The 18,572-nt window shown below is 49.5% G+C and overlaps 1 protein-coding gene across 1 annotated transcript in view; it reads right to left on the reverse strand.

The window, feature by feature from the left end:
* Positions 1–727: 727 nt before the first annotated feature.
* The window catches only part of Dnah10 (dynein axonemal heavy chain 10), a 96,182-nt gene continuing 78,337 nt past the window's right edge, over positions 728–18,572 (reverse strand). The window contains exons 55-70 of the mRNA XM_036171641.1: positions 18,236–18,465; positions 17,164–17,437; positions 12,588–12,692; positions 12,068–12,222; positions 10,873–11,027; positions 8,839–9,022; positions 7,752–7,952; positions 7,274–7,483; positions 7,048–7,143; positions 6,230–6,401; positions 5,677–5,808; positions 5,319–5,530; positions 5,060–5,227; positions 3,010–3,190; positions 1,440–1,585; positions 728–1,086 (exon numbers count right to left, since the gene is read on the reverse strand). Of these exons, the coding sequence (XP_036027534.1) occupies positions 940–1,086; positions 1,440–1,585; positions 3,010–3,190; positions 5,060–5,227; positions 5,319–5,530; positions 5,677–5,808; positions 6,230–6,401; positions 7,048–7,143; positions 7,274–7,483; positions 7,752–7,952; positions 8,839–9,022; positions 10,873–11,027; positions 12,068–12,222; positions 12,588–12,692; positions 17,164–17,437; positions 18,236–18,465 (2,768 nt within the window). The 3' untranslated portion in view covers positions 728–939. The remainder of the gene's footprint in view (positions 1,087–1,439; positions 1,586–3,009; positions 3,191–5,059; positions 5,228–5,318; positions 5,531–5,676; positions 5,809–6,229; positions 6,402–7,047; positions 7,144–7,273; positions 7,484–7,751; positions 7,953–8,838; positions 9,023–10,872; positions 11,028–12,067; positions 12,223–12,587; positions 12,693–17,163; positions 17,438–18,235; positions 18,466–18,572) is intronic.

Consider the following 18,572-nt stretch of genomic DNA (forward strand, 5'->3'; position numbering starts at 1 on the left):
CAGGTGGGGGTTGGGATGCTTGCTGTGATGCTGGTGCTCCTGCCTTTGCGGCAGAAGCTGTGATCTGCCCTGCCCAGGCTCCGCACTGCCTCCCTGTCCCCAGCTGGCCAGGCCAGCCTCACAGTGTGAGAGAGACAGCCAGTAGCCATTTGTCCCCAAGCCACACACAGGCCCTGGGAGCGGGGAGTCTGGAGCTTTGGCAGGAACTGAACACTTGCCCTAGCAGCCTCAGCCTTCCATGCGCTTGCCAGCAAAGGGCAGGTGCCGGAGTCGAGGTGGGTAGAACCCCACACCAGTGGCTTAACAGGAAGGAAGAGAGAATGCACTTGCCTTAAAACTTGCACTGGTGCGTGCTGTGTCCAGAGTTTTCAAGAAGATGGAGAAGCAAAGCCAAGGCTAGAGACGCTGCTGCTGATTATAGCACCCACATGGCGGCTCACAATTGGCTGAACCTCCAGGGACCCCAACACCTCACATGTGGTGCACGTGTATTCAGGCAGGCTCACACACATACACGGAAATAAAATCTTAAAAAACAACAAACAAAAATGAAGTGTGGTGGTGCAGATTTGTGTGTGACCCCAGCCCTGGGGAGGTGAAGACAAGGAGGACCCTAAGCTTTGACAAATCAGTAAGCGCCAGGATATTGAGATTGTATCTCAAAAACACAAGGAAAGTACTTGAGGAATGAACAAGATGGACATGTATCCACACACAAAAGCCCATTGCAAAACAAGATTCATTTAATGGAAAAGTACATTTAGATGGCTGATTTCAAGTGCAAGGGAAATCAGCATCAAACACCGTCCTCCACCATCCACCTGGCCCCCTAGGGCAGCTCCCTGAAATGACATCAGTCTCTCATTCTTTGTGATGCATCAGCACCTGTGTGGCCTGCCACAGGCGTGGTTGCTCCATGTAGTCCTCCAGGTGCTGGGGTTAATCCGAGTTCAGGGTAAGGCACACCCCCTGTAGCACCCAGTGTGAGATGTGCTTCGTGGTAAAGAGGTCAGCTTCGAACACTAGGCCGACTCCCATGGCATTCCTCCTCATGGAGGTGGTGTAGACCGGGGTCCGGAAGGTGTTCTGTAAGGGAAAGGCAGGTGACATACTCTCAGGGTTGGAGGCATCAGCTCGTGACTAGAGGGATTGAGACTGAGTACTTCACCATGGGGTGGCTGGGCCAGTGCTGCCTGGCCCACAGACAGGTGGAGTAGGAGGCACCTGCTGGCCACAGTAGATGGAGCCACTTTCTGACTCAAAGAGTGTGTCCGGAATTTCCTAAGAAGGAGCCCCCCCCCCCCCCGGGTCTGAGCTTGGACTTGACCCCTGTGGATGATGGACACCCACATGCGTGTATGCCAGAGTATTTTCCCCTGAACTGGCCCCATAGTGTTAATCATGTCCCGCCCTGATGGAGCCAGGGAGGCGACCATCACCTGTAGCTTGAGGCGGTGAGCTTCGATGGGGATGATCTTCAGGATGGGCAGGTCCACCACCAGCACCTTGGGCTTGCTTTTGATAAGACACCCTCTCTCTATGTCCCAGTCAGCGCCCTCCAGGTAGAGCCCCGAGACAAAGCACCCTGGGAGTGACAAGATGCATCTGTGTCTCGTGGGGCTACTCCCCTCTCAAAGGTGTGCACCAAGGACAAGTACAGAAGCCACTGAGGGGGCTCAACTCTGCCCCACTTCCCCGTGTAAAAGAATAGCTAGACAGAAGACAGGGCTCCAAGGAAGTGGGTCCAGGCTGCACCTCTCTCCCTGGACCTTCAGGGCACACAGCTATCCCAGCATCCTCTGAACCAAAGGGGGAAACCCAAGAGGAGTGTGGTCTCTAGCATGCAGAGGCCCCAAAAGCGAGAACATCAAAACTTACTGGTGGTCTATAGGGGTTAGGATTCAGTGCTCTCACCAAAGACAGAAACTGTCTACCTGCCCCACAGAGAGGCAGCTGGATGTTCACCAGTGAGACCTGAGGGGCCCTGAGACTTGCCCATTCATCCACTCTCAACCAGATACAAAGGGGCTTCTGTTCTTTGCAGTTCAATGGACTCTGGCTAGGGAAACAGTTTCCAGCCGGCACCTGCATAGTCAGACTGCTGCTGGCTGAGCTGAAATCAGCACATCTTCTAGCAGATGTGTTCCATGGGCAGAAGAAAGAGATGACTGCAGCCCTTACAGTTGCAGCCCTCCTTAACCAACCAACCCACCTCTCCTACTGTTTGGGTTGGTTGGTTGGTTGTTTTCGTGATTTTTAGATTATGCAGTTCTCAAGTGGGAACTTTGTAGTGTCATATCACAATGTCAAAAGGTTGGGTATGAGCTGGGCAGCAGTGGCACACACCTTTAATCCCAGCACTCGGGAGGCAGAGCCAGGCGGATCTCTGTGAGTTCGAGGCCAGCCTGAGCTACAGAGTGAGTTCCAGGACAGGCACCAAAACTACATGGAGACGGAGAAACCCTGTCTCGAAACAAAAAAGATTGGGCATGCCAGACCAGGCTCCAAGCTAGCCTATGTGTTCTTTTTTGTTTGTTTGGTTTTTGTTTGTTTGTTTGTTTTTTGAGACAGGGTTTCTCTGTGTAGCTTTGTGCCTTTCCTGGAACTCACTTTGTAGACCAGGCTGGCCTGAAACTCACAGAGATCCTCCTGCCTCTGCCTCCCGAGTGCTGAGATTAAAGGCGTGCACCACCACTGCCCGGCCCTATGTGTTCTTTGACCCCCACACTTCTGCCCTTCAGGGAAAGCCACTCAGGGATCTCTTTGAAAACTCATTTGACCTGGGAGCCCACTTGCCACAAACTAGCATGGTTAGGCCTCCCTGCCATCCACCATGACTCTGCTAGTCTTCAGTGAGAAACTGCTCTCTGAGATATCACAAATAGCGCTGTAGATGGCAGCCCAGCTCAAGCATGGCCTGATCCACACGGTGCTCTTCCCTTTGAGCTGGGGAATCGTTCTGAGAGGAAAGCCCCAAATGGAAACCAGGGTACATGACCCTCACCGTACCTTGCCCCGCACGCTCATTTACTTCATCAGCATCCTGGAACTTGGTCACTTGTGTGAACAAGGTGGACCGGTCCAGTGGCCAACCATTCCTCCGGCATGTGGCCTGTACCAGTGCTGTGAGGTAGGACTCTGGTATGTGCAGCCCTGAGAGCCACATCACACTGGGCTCGCTCTCGGTAACCTGGTAGGGAAGGTGGACAGGAGTTGGAGCCTGGGCTGTGACACCCTGTTCAAAGCTGATAAAAGACCTTATTTCCCATGGTGACAAATGCTGATATTCAATCAGTTAGCTGCCCATTAGGGAAAAAGCTGACCACCAAACTCCAGGTGGGCCAAAAAATTTAGGGGGACACCAAAGCCATCAAAGTGCTTACCCCACAAATGTGGGGATTTGATTCTCATAACCCACATTAAAAACATCAAATACGGTGGTGGCACATGCTTGTAATACCAGTACTAAGACAGTAGAGAAATATCTTTAAGGTTCCCTGACTAGCCAGCCTAGCCAAATCAGTGAACCCCAGGTCCTAATGAGAAAGGAACAAAGTCACGGCCCATGAGGAATGATGCTCAAGGTTCATGTCTGGACTCTATACACATGTGCACACACACGCATACATATAGATAGACACAAACCCACAAAAGTACCACATCAGACCTCTCACAGTTCAAGTGGAGAATTGCAAAGTCCAGAAGCCACCAAAGACTTTTGACTGCATTCAAACTTAAAACCTTCACACACCACCCTCATATCATCATCCAAGTAAATGGCTTCTAGCAGGGAGGAGTCCATGCATCACCAGCAGACCAAGGGTTACTTTCTCTCATATACAAAGAGCTCTTAAAAACCAATGAAAAGGGTTAAGGAGACAGTTCGTGGACCAAGCACTTGCCCCACAAGCCTGAAGACCTAGGTTTGGACCCTTAGAAACCACATGGCTGGGTGTACTGCCACCCACCTGTCATCCTAGGGCCCCTCCACGAGATGGGGGACAGACAAGAGGATGGCCAGAGGCTCACCGGCCAGCTAGCTTGTAGTGCTCAGCAGTGAACAAGGGACCCTGTCTTCAAATACGGTGGAAGGCAAGGATTCACTTCCAAGTTGTCCTCTTGACTTCCACATACAAACCTGAATGCATTCCTTCACAGAGATATACACGTACTTCATACATATGGTTTTTTTAAAAAATCAATACAGGGCTGGAGAGATGGCTCAGAGGTTAAGAGCACCGACTGCTCTTCCAGAGGTCCTGAGTTCAATTCCCAGCAACCACATGGTGGCTCACAACCATCTGTAATGAGATCTGGTGCCCTCTTCTGTATACATAATAAATTTTTAAAAAATCAATACAAAAAGATGGAGTCTTGTATCAAAAGGAAACAGGCATGACAGTTCACAGAAAACGCAAATGTCTTTAAGCATACAAAACACCCTCCACTTCACCTTCATTAAAGAAGCACGGGGGGGGGGGGGGGGGGGGGGGGGGGGGGGCCAAACAACCAGATGTTCCATCGGTGAGCAAAGGCCACAAACTCAGAGACCACACAGAGGACAACAAATGTCACTCCCCAAGTATGACTTTGACTTTCTAGAAAACCCAGACAGACTTCAGCGCACACCTGTAATCCCAACACTTGGGAGACGAAGGCAGGACAATTGCCAGTTCAGGCCAGCCTGGGCTACAGCGTTAGAGGCTATCTCACATCAAGTGTGTGTGTGCTCTGTGGTGCGTGGTATACACATGGACTGCGTTCATGGATAGTGACCACAGTGCTCTTGGCGACACAAACGTACACAGTTGCTACCTAAATGTCACGCCTAGGAGGAAGGATAAAGACCCTAAAAATGAGCTAGAACAGATACCAAGACATTTAGATGAAATCCTCTCATTTGCATAGTAAATCAGACTCAAAGGCATACCAGCACAGACTGCCCCGTGGCAACTGAGGGCATCCTTGGGACACCCGATACACATTCACAGGGGTCCTCACTGGGAAGATGAGTGTGGGTGGGTGGTCAGAAACAGACCCACAGGGCCCCAGCACTCACCCACAGTGTGTACTGGTTGAACCGCCGCAGAAAGTAGACCATCCAATTTCCAAGGGTCTTCAGGGTATCAGGGGCAAGCTTCCTCCAGATGTTAGGAATGTGCCCGATGAAGAGAGACCTGGCTACGTCATCTAACTCACTGCTCATCCCAACTTCCCCAGCCAAGGCCTGTTGTCAGAAGAGAGTCCTCAGCAGGGCTGTGGGAGGGCCAGGGGCTTCCCCCTGACAGGTAGGTCCATGCCCATAGGGTCACACTCACTCTCTGGAGCTCAGCCAGAGACCTGGTCATGCGAATAGCGAGCTTGTTGAAACGTCCCAGCTCCTGCAGTAGCACCACCGAGGTGGGTGAAATGTTTAAGCCCAGGTGCTTCCGGACCAGGTCCAGGTCAAAGATCTTGGGCATCTTGTTCTCAATGTCCTTGGCCACCTGGCCAATGTAGTCGTCACGGCTAATGCCACTGCTGGATTCCCCTGGAAGGAGGGCACTTTAAGAGATTTCGAGGCTGGCTGCGTAGAAGATGGGGCTTTGAGAGCCTCCTTGTTCTTGGGCAAGCTGCCTGCATCCACCAGGCGCACTCTGCCCCCAACCCAGCTAAGGGGCTCCCTGGCAGCTTTACCCGTCTGTGGTTGTAGCTCCAGCAGATGGGACCACATGTCTCGAGCTGCCTGTGTGTAATAGCCAATTTCAGCATTGGAATGGAGGCCGAACACTTCCGGCGTGTTGGCAAGTGGGAGGGCCTCAATGGCTTCTAGAATCAGAGACAGAGAGAGAGAGAGAGAGAGAGAGAGAGAGAGAGAGCGAGCAGATTTTACTGTGTGTTCCTGATCATATCCCCTACAGAGTTCCCCAAATCAAAATTAATTCCATTACTGATGTATTTTAAAATAAAGGCCCTACACCACCTCTCCCATCTGCATGCACTGTATCTGCTGTGCAGATGGCCGAGTGACCTTCCCAGTGTCACCTGCCCCTCCGGGTGAAGTTCCAGGGTTGGTGACCTCAGCTAAGGAGCAGCTCTAAGGTGAGGAAGGGCCCGGGGGAACAGCCTCACTTGACCAGCCCAAGAGTCCCATCAGGAGATGGTGGTAAAGACTGAGTCAACCACAGAAAAAGCAGATGAAAAAATCTGTCATCTCCCAAAGAACTTTCTTCACCCTGGGACAGCTCACCCACAAATTTATCCTTCACGTCCCCCACGGGGATTTTATAGTCCACCTCCTTGTTCCGGAAGAAGTGAAATGGTTGAAAAGTGTCAAAAATGAAGTCTCCCAGGTACTCATCCATGTAAGTGGTGAGGATACGCCGGTCGAAGCTGTCGATGGCCCGGCCTCCGTACATGACCTGAGTTCAGAATAGCGGAGAACCAGTGGGGACCCATAAGCCCACACGCACCTATAGCTCTAGCCCCTCCTGCTGCCCAGCTCCAACCTGTCTACTCAAATAACCTTCTGGGCCAGGTAGACAAGAAGGGGCCTTATCTATCAAGTCATGCCGTGGTCTTGATTTTTCTTGATTTCTTGAACAGAACAAAAGTCTGAAGCAGCCCACAGGGAGCCTAATGTGACTGGGAAAATCCCCAAGTGGGACAGACAGACAGACAAGAACCTAGACACCAGCAGTTAGTCCTTCTGCACTACAAATTTCCCCGAATCTAGAGCTTTCCCGTGAGTTCAGCTAGAGTCAAGGTACCCACACCCCAAGAACACATCAAGCCTCCCTGGATGTGCTCAGTACGTTGGCAAGCTAGGAACTGCCCAGAGGAAGATTAGCGGGAGCCCGGGGGCCCTTGAGTCACACAAGAGAGCTCCCTTGGAATGGAGTTTGTCAAGGGACAACCGTGAAGAGGCAAGGGTATTTTTCAGGGGCCTTGGGGTGGTAAGGAGTGTGTGGGGGGGGGGGGGCAGGAACAAGGACAATCCCAAGGGTCCAAAGGACAGGTGTCTCAGTCCCAGACTCCAGCCCTCAGGAGGCACCCAAGCCTCCTCACCTCTCCGATCAGGTACTTGAGGCTGCCCCACGGGATGCGTGGGTCACGCTGCTGGAAGGCTTTCGTTAGGTATGTGTTCAGGATTTCCATGCAGACCTTAAGGGGAGGAAGAGCTGTGGTTAACAGCCACTCACAGCCTGCACCTTGTTGTTGGTGAACTTGGAAGGCAGGTGCAGAAGCTGGCCAGGTAGGGGTACACTGGCTGGACGAACGTCTCCATGCTTACCTGGAAATCGGACTCATTGAAATCATAGTACACATTCCACCCGATCTTGCCAAACTTCCTCCTCTCTTGTACCACAGCGTGGAAGAAGGCCAACACATAGACCAGGGGCTTGAAGGCAATATGTGGACACTGCTCCAGCATTTCATGGGAGATCTTGAAATAGGTGGCCCGCATGTTCAGTTTGAGCCCGTTAGGCGGCTCCGTAACTACCTGCAGAAGGGCAGAAGGCAGGCCTGACCCAGGAGCCCTCTGCCACCTCCTGCTCCCACGGCATATCTCCTGCTGGAATGGGAGATGAAGAGAGCGAGAGCGAGCGCGCACACGCGCGCGCACACACACACACACACACACACACACACACACACACACACACACACACACAAGTGGGTACACAGGGGATCCCCTTCACCCTAGGATCCCTATGGCAGTGACGGGGACCAGAGCTGTAGCTTCTCTGTATTGATGCCCCAAGGCAGACCTTTAAAGATTTCTGCAAGATTCCAATGGGGAAGCCCTTGGTAGGGTCTGTGGTGAGCCACAGACGGAAGTCAGGGTGTGGCTTGGTGATCCTCTCCAAGGACTTCTCCAGGTCCTTCAGCCACTTGACCAGGAGGTGACAGTTCTGTAACATGAGCCACTGTCCACGAGCCACGGCTGTCTCCAGCAGCTGCAGCGCCACCTGCAGGAGAGGGAGTGAGATGAGGTGGGGGTGGACTATCATTCCCAAGTTAGGCCAACCCTGTGCTTCAAGGGAGCCAGAAGGATGCAGGGATCCAGGAGCTAAGGTGGAAACCATCCTGAGACAAGTCTTCCTGCCATCTGAGACCTCAGGGTCAGTCATGGCTTATAAGATGAGCCTCATGCCTCTTCAGCCTCCACAGCCCCAAGATCCCTAACTTCCTTCACAGTCACACTGCATCCAAGACTGCATCCTGAGCAGGCCTGCAGGAGTTCTTCCCATCCCTCCAGGAAGCAGAACTGGCCCAGAGGATTCAGACTTACAGGGCCTGGAGCATAGAGGTGGTCCATGACCCCTTCCTGAGTGTACCACAAAGGCAGTAGCCCCTCCTTCAACACTGTCTTGGTCTCCAGAGGCCCCAAGGCCTGGGTGGCACTTGCATGGAAATGGCTTCCTCCGGTTTTGAGGTTGGAAAGAGAGTTCTGTCTACCCAGTGTCACTATTCCTGTCCTGGGCGCTGGTGGCAGTGTTTCCCAGAGCATTACAGACACTTCATAACAAAGTCAGGGCTAGTAGTTGGCTTCCTCTGACCCCGAGTTTCCCTGAGTGCTGTGACCTGTCACAGTGAGCTGGCAGGGAGCGTGGCATGGGACAGACAGCCTTCAAAAGGCCACCTGAAAAATCCCCATGAGCCACACGCCCAAGTCTAAGATCGCTGACCCGTATGGGACCATGGTGACAGGAGGCTTTGAAGTGGAGTCCAGTGGTCACAGGAGGTGAGGAGACCACAGCCAAACCACCACTAGTGTCATGTGGTTTGAGCCCAATTTCCTCTCCCCCTCCCCCAGCACTCCTGGCCACAGCTCACATGGAACCTGCTAGTTACCTTTTCTTGACCTTGACCCATTGCAAGAAACTTGAGGCGATTGCCCCCAAAGCCACTCCGCTCGGCCAGCTTCATGAGGTCACTGGCAGGGTCAGAGCCAGGACTCAGGATGAATACAATGGGCGAATTGGGGGTGCTCTGCTCGAAAATGGCCTCGAAGCTGATCATTGGAGGCTGCACATACCTGTCAAAACAGAGAACGTGAAGCCGCTTGCAGGACAGCCCCAGGCCACCTCCCTACCCTACTGTCTCACCCCACCCCTCAGCATCCAGGGCTCTCATGTAGCTCTTCATACATTGATCCTGGTTTGTTTTTTGTTGTTGTTGTTGTTTTTGTTTTTTGAGACAGGGTTTCTCTGTGTAGCTTTGCGCCTTTCCTGGAACTCACTCTGTAGCCCAGGCTGGCCTCGAACTCAGAGATCCTCCTGCCTCTGCCTCCCGAGTGCTGGGATTAAAGGCGTGCACCACTGCTGCCTGGTGGTCCTGGTTTTTTGAGAATCCCATTACATATACAGATCCGGTACACCAAGTGATGCCCTCCTGTAGCAGAGACCTCTCTGGCTCCCTCTACCCCATGTGATCCCTGCATACTGGGTTTCAGCAATTGATACTGAGCCAAGTGCTTTGACCTGCCCTTCGTGTGCACAGGCCTTGGCACAAACCCAGAAATCACACATCAACAGCTCTATGGGTATGCCCCACACTGCCCTGTAGGGTTTTTAATCAGTTATACTCTAATTTAGATAGTGTTTGTCCCCCAAACAAACATGGGCCCCAACATGATGTTATCCAGAGGTGGTGGGTTTAAAGAGTAGAGCCTGCTGGTCACCAAGGCACCAGCCTTGAAAGGATTAACACACTTCCAACAGGACTGGGTGCCTTTGCACGTCATCAGGTAGTTACAAAGTGAGGCTCCTCGTGTGCCTGGCCTCTTTGGCATGAGGCTCTCTCTTTTTGCCAGGTTGTGATGTAGCCAGACTGTGGTTCTGGCCATCAGAATCAGGAGCCAAATAAACCTCTTTCTGTTCTGTATCACCCAGCATCAAATATTTGGTTGGAGCAAGACAGAACAGACTAAGACAGCCACCAATGCAGAAAGAGAAGGGGATTTCATATTTAAAAAAAAAAAATCAGAATTCCTGTGTTGATCACCATCTACTGCTGAAAGAAGCCTCTGTGCCGGGTAGAAGGGATTGTTAGGAGTCAGTTTAATACTGCATCGGTTTAGCAGGGTAATAATAGCAGCTTCCCTTAGGACCCATATGACTTGTCGATCCACAAGTTCTGGCAGGAAGGTAAGCACAGAGTCCCACCCCTATCCAAGGAGCTATTGGCAATGGATAGAGAGAGTCCATTTTTCCCCCAAAGCTGTGAGCCCAGTAGGTCCACCATGCTCCAATGGAAGGCCACACATCCAAGATATATGGACAGCACAAATAGGACTCAATGGGTTTTTTAAAAGGTGAGAACACAGGGATGGGAGGAGCCCAAGGAGGGGCAGATGTGGTCAAAATGCATTGCATGGAATTTTCAAAAGCGAATGAAAATTAAGAAAAGGTGCCAGGTGGCAGTGGTGGCACACACCTTTAATCCCAGTTCTTGGGAGGCAGAGGCAGGTGGATCTCTTGAGTTCGAGGCCAGCCTGGTCTACAGAGTGAGTCCTAGGACAGCCAGGGCTACACAGAGAAACCCTGTCTTGGAATAAAATAAAAGTAAATTAAATTAAATTTAAAAAACCACCACAAAGTGGATGGCTCCTGAGGAATGACATCTAAGGTTGAGGTCTTTTCTCGAAGCATACACACACACACACACACACACATACACGCACGCACGTACACACACGCCCACTCTCCCACATATATGCCTGTACTCCCACACATGCACAAATTAATTTAATAATTTAAAATATTCAAACACTTTAAGTTTCCCTTTCTGCCTGACTGTGGCCCCTCATGTTTTTCTGGAGCACTCGGGCCAGGTCCCTTAGAGCAGGCTAGCCCTGCTCCTGTGGGCCAGGGCTGGGGCACTCACTTCTCTCCCATGGTGAGGGTCACGTAGTCCGTCACTGCACGGTATACCCGGTCTACCCGGAAGCAGCGTAAGATGAGCAGTTTCTGGAATGCAGTGATGTTTTCGTCATAGCCCAGAGGGAACGGGAACTGCTCCAGCGAATCCAGGTCATACCACTGCCAGAAGCAAAGAGTGATGACCGGGGCATCAGCTCAGGAGTGGCATGGGCCACTGTGTGTATGTGAAGGTGCCAAGAGCCACTAAAGAGAGAGGACAGATCTGAACTTTCGATCCAGCTGTCATTGTTGACACCAAAAACCATGAGCTGAAAGACTGGCAAAGCCAAGTCACAATCACTGTGGAGTTCAGATGGCACAGCAGGGAGCCAGGAGAGGCCCAGGAAGTATTTCTTGGAAGGATGGACGGACAGGTGATATGTGATGGAGAGACAGATAGATTAACAATTATATGGATGGATGGATGGGTGGATGGATGGATGGATGGATGGATGGACGGATGGACTGCTGGATGAATGGATGGACGGGTGGATGGGTGATAGAGGGATAGATTTACAGATAAACAATTGGATAGATGGGTGATGGGCAGATGATTTAAAGGATAGACTGGTGGACATATGGACAGACTGATGAATGGGTGATGACTAGATGAACAGATACATGAACAGTTGGATGGGTAAATGAGCAGATGGATGGATGGGTAATAGACAGATGAGTGAATGAACAGATAGATGAATGAGCAGATGGATGGATGAGTGAATAGATGAATGGATGAGTAATAGACAGAAGGATGAATAAATAGATGGATGGGTAATAGACAGATGGGTGAATGAACAGAAGGATGGATGGGTAATGGACAGATGGGTGAATAGATGGATGGATGATAGATAAATTGATGATGAACAGATAGGCAGATCATCAGTAAGATGAATGATTAGATGGATGGAGGATAGAGATATTATAGATGGATAATGAATAGATGGATGGATAAGGGACAGATGGGTGGGTGAAATGGTGGCTAGTTCTCCTACATAGATAGCAGGACTGGATGAAGTAAAGTGTATCCAGGGATTCAAGGGCACTGGCCACATGGGGTAGAGCTTCCCTGGAAAGTGTCTTCCTGGCACCAGGGAGGCTGTGGGCTCAGTGTGGAGATAGCAGCTGTGTCGGGAAGGGGAGGAGAGAATGCGCACACTCACCTCCTGCCAGGTGGTGATGTGTTGCTCGATATCATTGGGAAGCTCCCCAAAAATGTCTGAAAACACCTCTGACAGGAGAATGATGTCTTCCCAGCCCTGGTCTGACAGCCAGGTACACGGCTTCTTGCGTTGACTCTTATCCAGGGAAATGTTCCCTAATCACAGAGAGAAGAGGGTGACAGCCATGGGCTGTCCATGCCCAGCACACTGGCCATGCACACTGCACTTCCGTGGTCCCTGCTTTGGGAGTGGTCCCTTTGCCAAGGAGGGGGCATGGGCTGGTGCTTGTTACCAGTGAGCCCAGCTGTGCAGCTCAGCCAGGCCTCCGGTCTCAACACAGCCCCTGGCAAAGGTGCCTTGAGTCAACCAGGACGTATTTATGAGGGTTGCTGATGACCTGTGTGCCTTTGGACACCAAACCTGAGAGGGATTTTGTTGCTGGTAGTGTTTATAGTGAATGGACACACATGTCCCGGGTGCCCTAAGAGAGCAGGAGGGTGAAAGCCAGTAAGCCTGTTACCTTTTAGAAAGAAGTCCAGCTCCTCCTGAGGGACCCTCCCCTCTGCCTGCTCTATCTTGATGGTCATGTTGAAGGAGAAGAGAAGCTTATGTCTCTCAAACAGCCCTATGGAGAGACGGAAACAGGGACTGCACTTCAGAACGGAGGCCTGTCCATGCCCAAGTCCAAGGGAAATGATATGAATTCCCATATCGCAAAGTGCCTGCACTTGGGCATGATGGTCATGGCTGTCCAGATGCAAAAGGGCAGTCTGTCGTGGTGGACACCGGTGTGTACCTGGCATGGTCACATCAACCAGAGTTACATATTCTCTAAGTGGAGGACATGCAACCAGGGCAGGAGCCACCTTCTCCACAGGCAGCACAATTGAGTGCTGGGACAGAGGCATGGAGTTTCCAGAGCTGGAAGGTGCTGTGGAATAGTCCTTCTGTACACTGTGAATGTGCATTACTCTCATTGGTTAATAAAAAAGATGATTGGCCTATAGTAAGGCAGAATAAACCTAGGCAGGGAAGCCAAACTAAAAATGCTGGGGGGTAGGGGTGGGAGAAGGTGGGGTGGGGGAAAGAAGGGTGGAGTATAGATTAAGAGAAACGGGTTAATTTAGACGTAAGAGCTAGTTAAAATAATAAGCCTGGGGTTGGGGATTTAGCTGTGGTAGAGCACTTGCCTAGCAAGCACAAGGCCCTGGGTTCAGTTCTCAGCTCTGGTAATAAATAAATAAACAAACAAAGAAACAAATAAATAAAAAGCCTGAGCTACTGGCTGAGCATTTTTAATTAATATAAGCCTCTGTGTACTTCTTTTGGGATCTGGTAGGTGGGAGAGAAACTTCCGACTACATATGGTGCCCAGCATGGGGCCGAAATTTCCATATGAAACCTAAAAAAGCTTAAAAGAAGGTTCTAAACACATACAACCAGAGCCAGACGCAACTTCCTAGTCTCCATCTCATGCCAGCTGCAGTGCAGAGATGCATCTCCTAACAGCTGCCTGTGATTTGGAGCTGGCCACCAACTGCCATGAGCTAAGCGGTATGGTTGGTTTCCGCAGTCTCTTGCATGGAGTGCAGTACAGAGAGGCATTTCTCAGCTGTTGCCTGCCGGCTTAAGCTGTCAGTACAAGCTCTGCCTGCACGCTGCATGGTGGTTTTAGGGTTCTTGCTCATACAGACACAAAGGGTTACTGATACACAGTAAAGACAGATTCAGACAGAAGAATAACTCTCTAAACAGGTTACAGTGTGTTCAAAAATATATGTAGGCTTGGGAGAGAAAAGAAAAAGAGTAGAAAAACTTCTTTAAAAATGGAATAATAAAAAATATAATAAGCCATGTAAAGATGGAAAATACACACAGAGTCTGGATCCTGTATATTACTGCACTGCCTTTGAATTTTTTGGCTGCTAAGAGACAATGGATTATTATTCAAAGTTAAAGATGATCAGGTTTGACTGAGGAAGACCCCTGAAATTCTGACTACAGACATAAAAAAATAAACCTAGAAGAACTACAAGACACACAATGTATATTTTACCTGCTCAAACACATAATGGAAAATAATCTTTGACTATCTTGTGTGTAGTGCACAGTCTATACTTGTATTAATACAGATATGTATGTTACCTTTAAAAGTTTGTATATTTTCAGAGCAAGGGGACCAGACACCAATGAAAATGATGACCCAGGTGATCCAGCATCCAGAACAGCTTCCAGGCTGCTGACTGAGATGATCCAGCCTCACAGAATACTCCAGTGAAGACTTAACAATTATCCTGATTTTCTCAGGGTCCCCAAAGATTGCCAGCACCCCCAATCAGCAGGAAGTAGTTTAGAAAACTATGCCCATATTCCCAAAATATTGGCTCTAAATGCTTGTTTTCATTTAAGGGGGTTTGGTTACAAATTGTTATTGGTCATAATCAAAAAAAGACCAAACAAAAAATTAAATTCAGAGATCCCTTTCTTTTTTCTTTTTCTTTTTCTTTTCTTTTTTTTTTTTTTTTTTTTTTTTTCAAGACAGGGTTTCTCTGTAGCTTTGGAGGCTGTCCTGGAACTCGCTTTGTAGACCAGGCTGGCCTCGAACTCACAGAGATCCGTCTGCCTCTGCCTCCCAAGTGCTGGGATTACAGGTGTGCACCACCACCGCCCAGCCAGAGATCTCTTTCTAAAAGAAGAAAGGGGAATATGATTTAGAAATGATGGGGGGAAAGGATAGATTATTGAATCTACTTTAATTTAAAAATTTATAATCTCAAAATATTTTACATTGGCATGGATTTAATTTATTGATACAAATGTAAAGTTAATTTTGTTATACTGTATGTATATTTCTACTCTTGTTTAAGGTACTGTGTTTATACAGCTCAATTAAAAATGTAATGTATGCCGGGCAATTGTGGCACACACCTTTAATCCCAGAACTCGGGAGGCAGAAGCAGGTGGATCTCTGTGAGTTCGAGGCCAGCCTGGTCTACAGAGTGAGATCCAGGCACTAAAACTACACAGAGAAACCCTGTCTCGAAAAAACAAAACAAAACAAAAATGTAATGTATAATTAAGAAATACAAATTAATAGTCATTAATAGTCATGTTAGGTTTTCTAGGTATACAAAGATATATTTCAGATAGGTAATCTTCAAACACTTCAAAGACCTACATAGTATAAGTATTTAAAATGTTTCAGTAACTGAGACTCTTCATGATAGTGAGACATGTCTGCTCCTGGGAGCACCAATGCACTTCAGAGACGATGAAACTCCATATGGAGTTCATTTTCCTTTTTGACAAAAGCTAGCCATGTGGGCAAAGAAACTGCCCTTGCCTCAATTGCTGACAGTTACTGTCCAAACTGGACCAGCAGGACACAAAAAAGGCAACTGCCAAACTTTGCCAAGACAAGGTAGTACAGTCCTTCCAAATTCCCTGCTTCACAGGAAAGTCTGCCAGATATTCTAGGCCTGTAGGCTAGAGTTGGATGCCCCAAAATTACAGAAGAACTTTGGGTGACTGTCCAGGAGGCAATATGTCCCTGTCATTAGTTAACATTACATCCTTCTGGGGTCTTTGACAGGTTGTCATAGTTATAGCTCTTCTTAGTTATAATAAAAGGTAAATTAGGTATAAAACTTTAGACTCACCAAGATAATAAAGTATTTTCTCTAATTTTGCCAAATACAAATGGACTGGACATCATAATTATAATTCTCAATAACTATTTTGTTATATATAATCTTGCTATGTTAAAGTTAAAACCTTCCTTTTTAATTAGACAGAAAGGGGAAACTGCAGTGGAATAATCCTTCTGTATGCTGTGAATATGTGTTACTCTCATTGGGTAATGAAAAAGCTGATTGGCCAATAGCAAGGCAGAGTAAGGCTCGGCAGGAAAGCCAAACTGAAAATGCTAGAGGGAAGAAGGGTGGAGTCAGAGAGACATGAGACAGCCACCCATGAAGCAAGATGCTAGAGGACAGGTAAAGCCACAAGCCGTGTGGCAATACACAGATGAATAGAAATGGGTTAATTTAAATGTAAGAGCTAGTTAGTAATAACCTGAGCTACTGGCCAAGCATTTGTAATTAATATAGGCCTCTGTGTGTTTATTTTGGGAACTGTCAGGTGAGAGAAACGTCCAACTACAGGAGGTGACTGCTGTGCCTTTTATTTTAAAAAGCACATGACCCACTTAAGAGGTTCAAGCTGTGATGCTTATAGACAGGTGAGTCCAATACAGAGCAAGGGGGCCAACCATGAAGACAATACCAGAACTGGCACTGGCCAGATGGTGTTCAGAATGTTCCAGAATGAAATGTTCTTAACCAACAGTGCATTTGGAGAGTAGAAAATAGTACAGCCATTTTTTGAATCCAGTTGGGTAGTCTGAGAAGAGAAAAGTCGGAGACTTGGCTTGTGGCCCAGAACCTCTACTCCAGGGAACATATGGATCCAAAACCAAAAGCAAATGCTCAGGCTGGGAAGAAGCCTAGAGGAAGAACACTCACCTAGCATGCATGAGGCCCAGAGCGGGCGTGCATGTTCAGACACAGACAGACAGACACACACACCTATGACAAACGTTGACAGCTGCACTAGCCTCACAGCCAAAAAGCAGAAACAACCTAATGTCCACCAGCTGAGAAATAAAGAGCGTGGAACTCTACCTATTCAGCACTTGAACGGGACGAATCCTGATATTACGGCACAGGCCTTGGTGTTCAGATATATTAAATGAAGAGACTAGCTATGAGAACCACATATTCCAGGACTCCCTTGGTAGGAAGTGCCAGGACAGGTGTCTTCTCAGTGAGGAAGTGAAGCAGAGGCTTCCAGGGTGGGGAAGGAAGGGAGGGATCGAGAAACTGCTGATGAGCCAGGCTCAGCTCAATGGAGAGGTCCTAGATGGAGGGGCCCTGTGAACCTCAGCAAGCCTGGAATGGGGCATCTTCGGGGTGGGTGAATCGCATCTCGCTGAAGATGTGGTTTGGAAGTCAGTGCTCTGGACATCCCTTTATAAAGTGAGCTGTTGGCACAGGCAGGCTAAGTTCCTGTGTTCCTCTCCCTGGCCCTGCGCTCACCTGTGCAGCCATAGTTGTAGATGTTAAACGTCAGTGTGTCCATAATGTTCTTCAGCCGCTTGATGAGGATGGAGTCAGGCAGCGACTTCTTCAGAGACAGCCCAAAGACCTCCAGGAAGGCGATGAGGGAGTACTGGTACATGGAGTTGACCAGCGCCATCTCCGACAGCACGAAGAACAGAATAGCGCCCCGCCGTGCCGCCGGCCGGTAACCATCCCGCAGCCTGTCGATGTCCAGAGCTGTCTTCTCCGCCAGCTTCAGCTTCTCTGATACCTGCAGAAAGCCCTCAGTTACCATGGAAACAGGGAGGTGCTGGATGACATCCTGAAAGGCCTGGAGTGGTAGAAAGCGGATTGTGGGGCACAAAAGGGACCATGAAGTGTTCCCAGGAGTTGACTGTCACCAGGGCCTGCAGGGACCTTGAACTTGAACCCGAGGGGACATCAGGCCATGTCCTTTCAGGCAGAGACTGGAAGAAGAAGAAGTCAACTCAAGGCCCAGCACATAAAATGGAGGGATATGGAATCTACATGGTACTTTTGGATCCTGGATCCAGCCTCACCTGAAGCAATCACTACACCTCTCTGCTTTTGAGCTGATAACATCCCTTTTTATTTAGAGTAGGCAAGGCTAGGATTTCCATGACTCTCAACTCAGGAAGATTACCCAGCTGCATAGGAGTGTGCCCACCCTCCTCTAGCACAGCCCCTATAGGTGGCCCTTCCTTTTTATTTAATATTTATTTTATGTCTGTAAGTATTTTGCCTGGTGCCTGTGGAGGCCATGAGAGGGCATTGGATCCCCTGGAACTAGAGTTACAGAGGGTGGTGAGCTGCCATGCAGGTGCTATGAACTGAACCCGGGTCCTCTGGAAGAGCAGCCAAAATGTTCTTAACTGCTCAGTCATCTCTCCAGCCCCAAGGTGGCCTTTTCTAGTCAGCTGAGGAGAGGTGACCCATCCTGGTGCTTCTCCCCTACATGTTAGACCCAAGGCTATGACTGAGCCCCTGAGACCACTGGAGAGGAGCTAGAAGGTGACAGGGCCCCTCCCGCCTGCACAGAGGTAGGCACCTCCGTGGCTTTGGATTTGGTCTCTTCCAGGGTGTGCACCAGCTCCACGTTGTCCAGCATGTTCCCCGTGGACGTGGCCAGCTCCCGCAGGAGTGAGTCCTCCAGGTCCTTCAGCAGGTTCTTGTTCTCACTCGTCTCCTGGATGAGATGTTCTCTCTGCTCCTCCAGCTCCCGCCTCTCATACGCCACCAGCACACTCAGCAGCTGGTCCTCCAGGCCCTTCAGTGTGACTGAGGGGACAAGGAGCCCTCACTGCATACCCTAGAGTCCAGGCTAGGCATACCCAGGCACCTGCAACTGGCTGCCTCCCAAAGTACCCAGCCTTCTGGGGGAGGGG

The sequence above is a fragment of the Onychomys torridus genome, chromosome 22 (assembly GCF_903995425.1).
Source record: "Onychomys torridus chromosome 22, mOncTor1.1, whole genome shotgun sequence".
Classification (NCBI taxonomy): domain Eukaryota; kingdom Metazoa; phylum Chordata; class Mammalia; order Rodentia; family Cricetidae; genus Onychomys; species Onychomys torridus.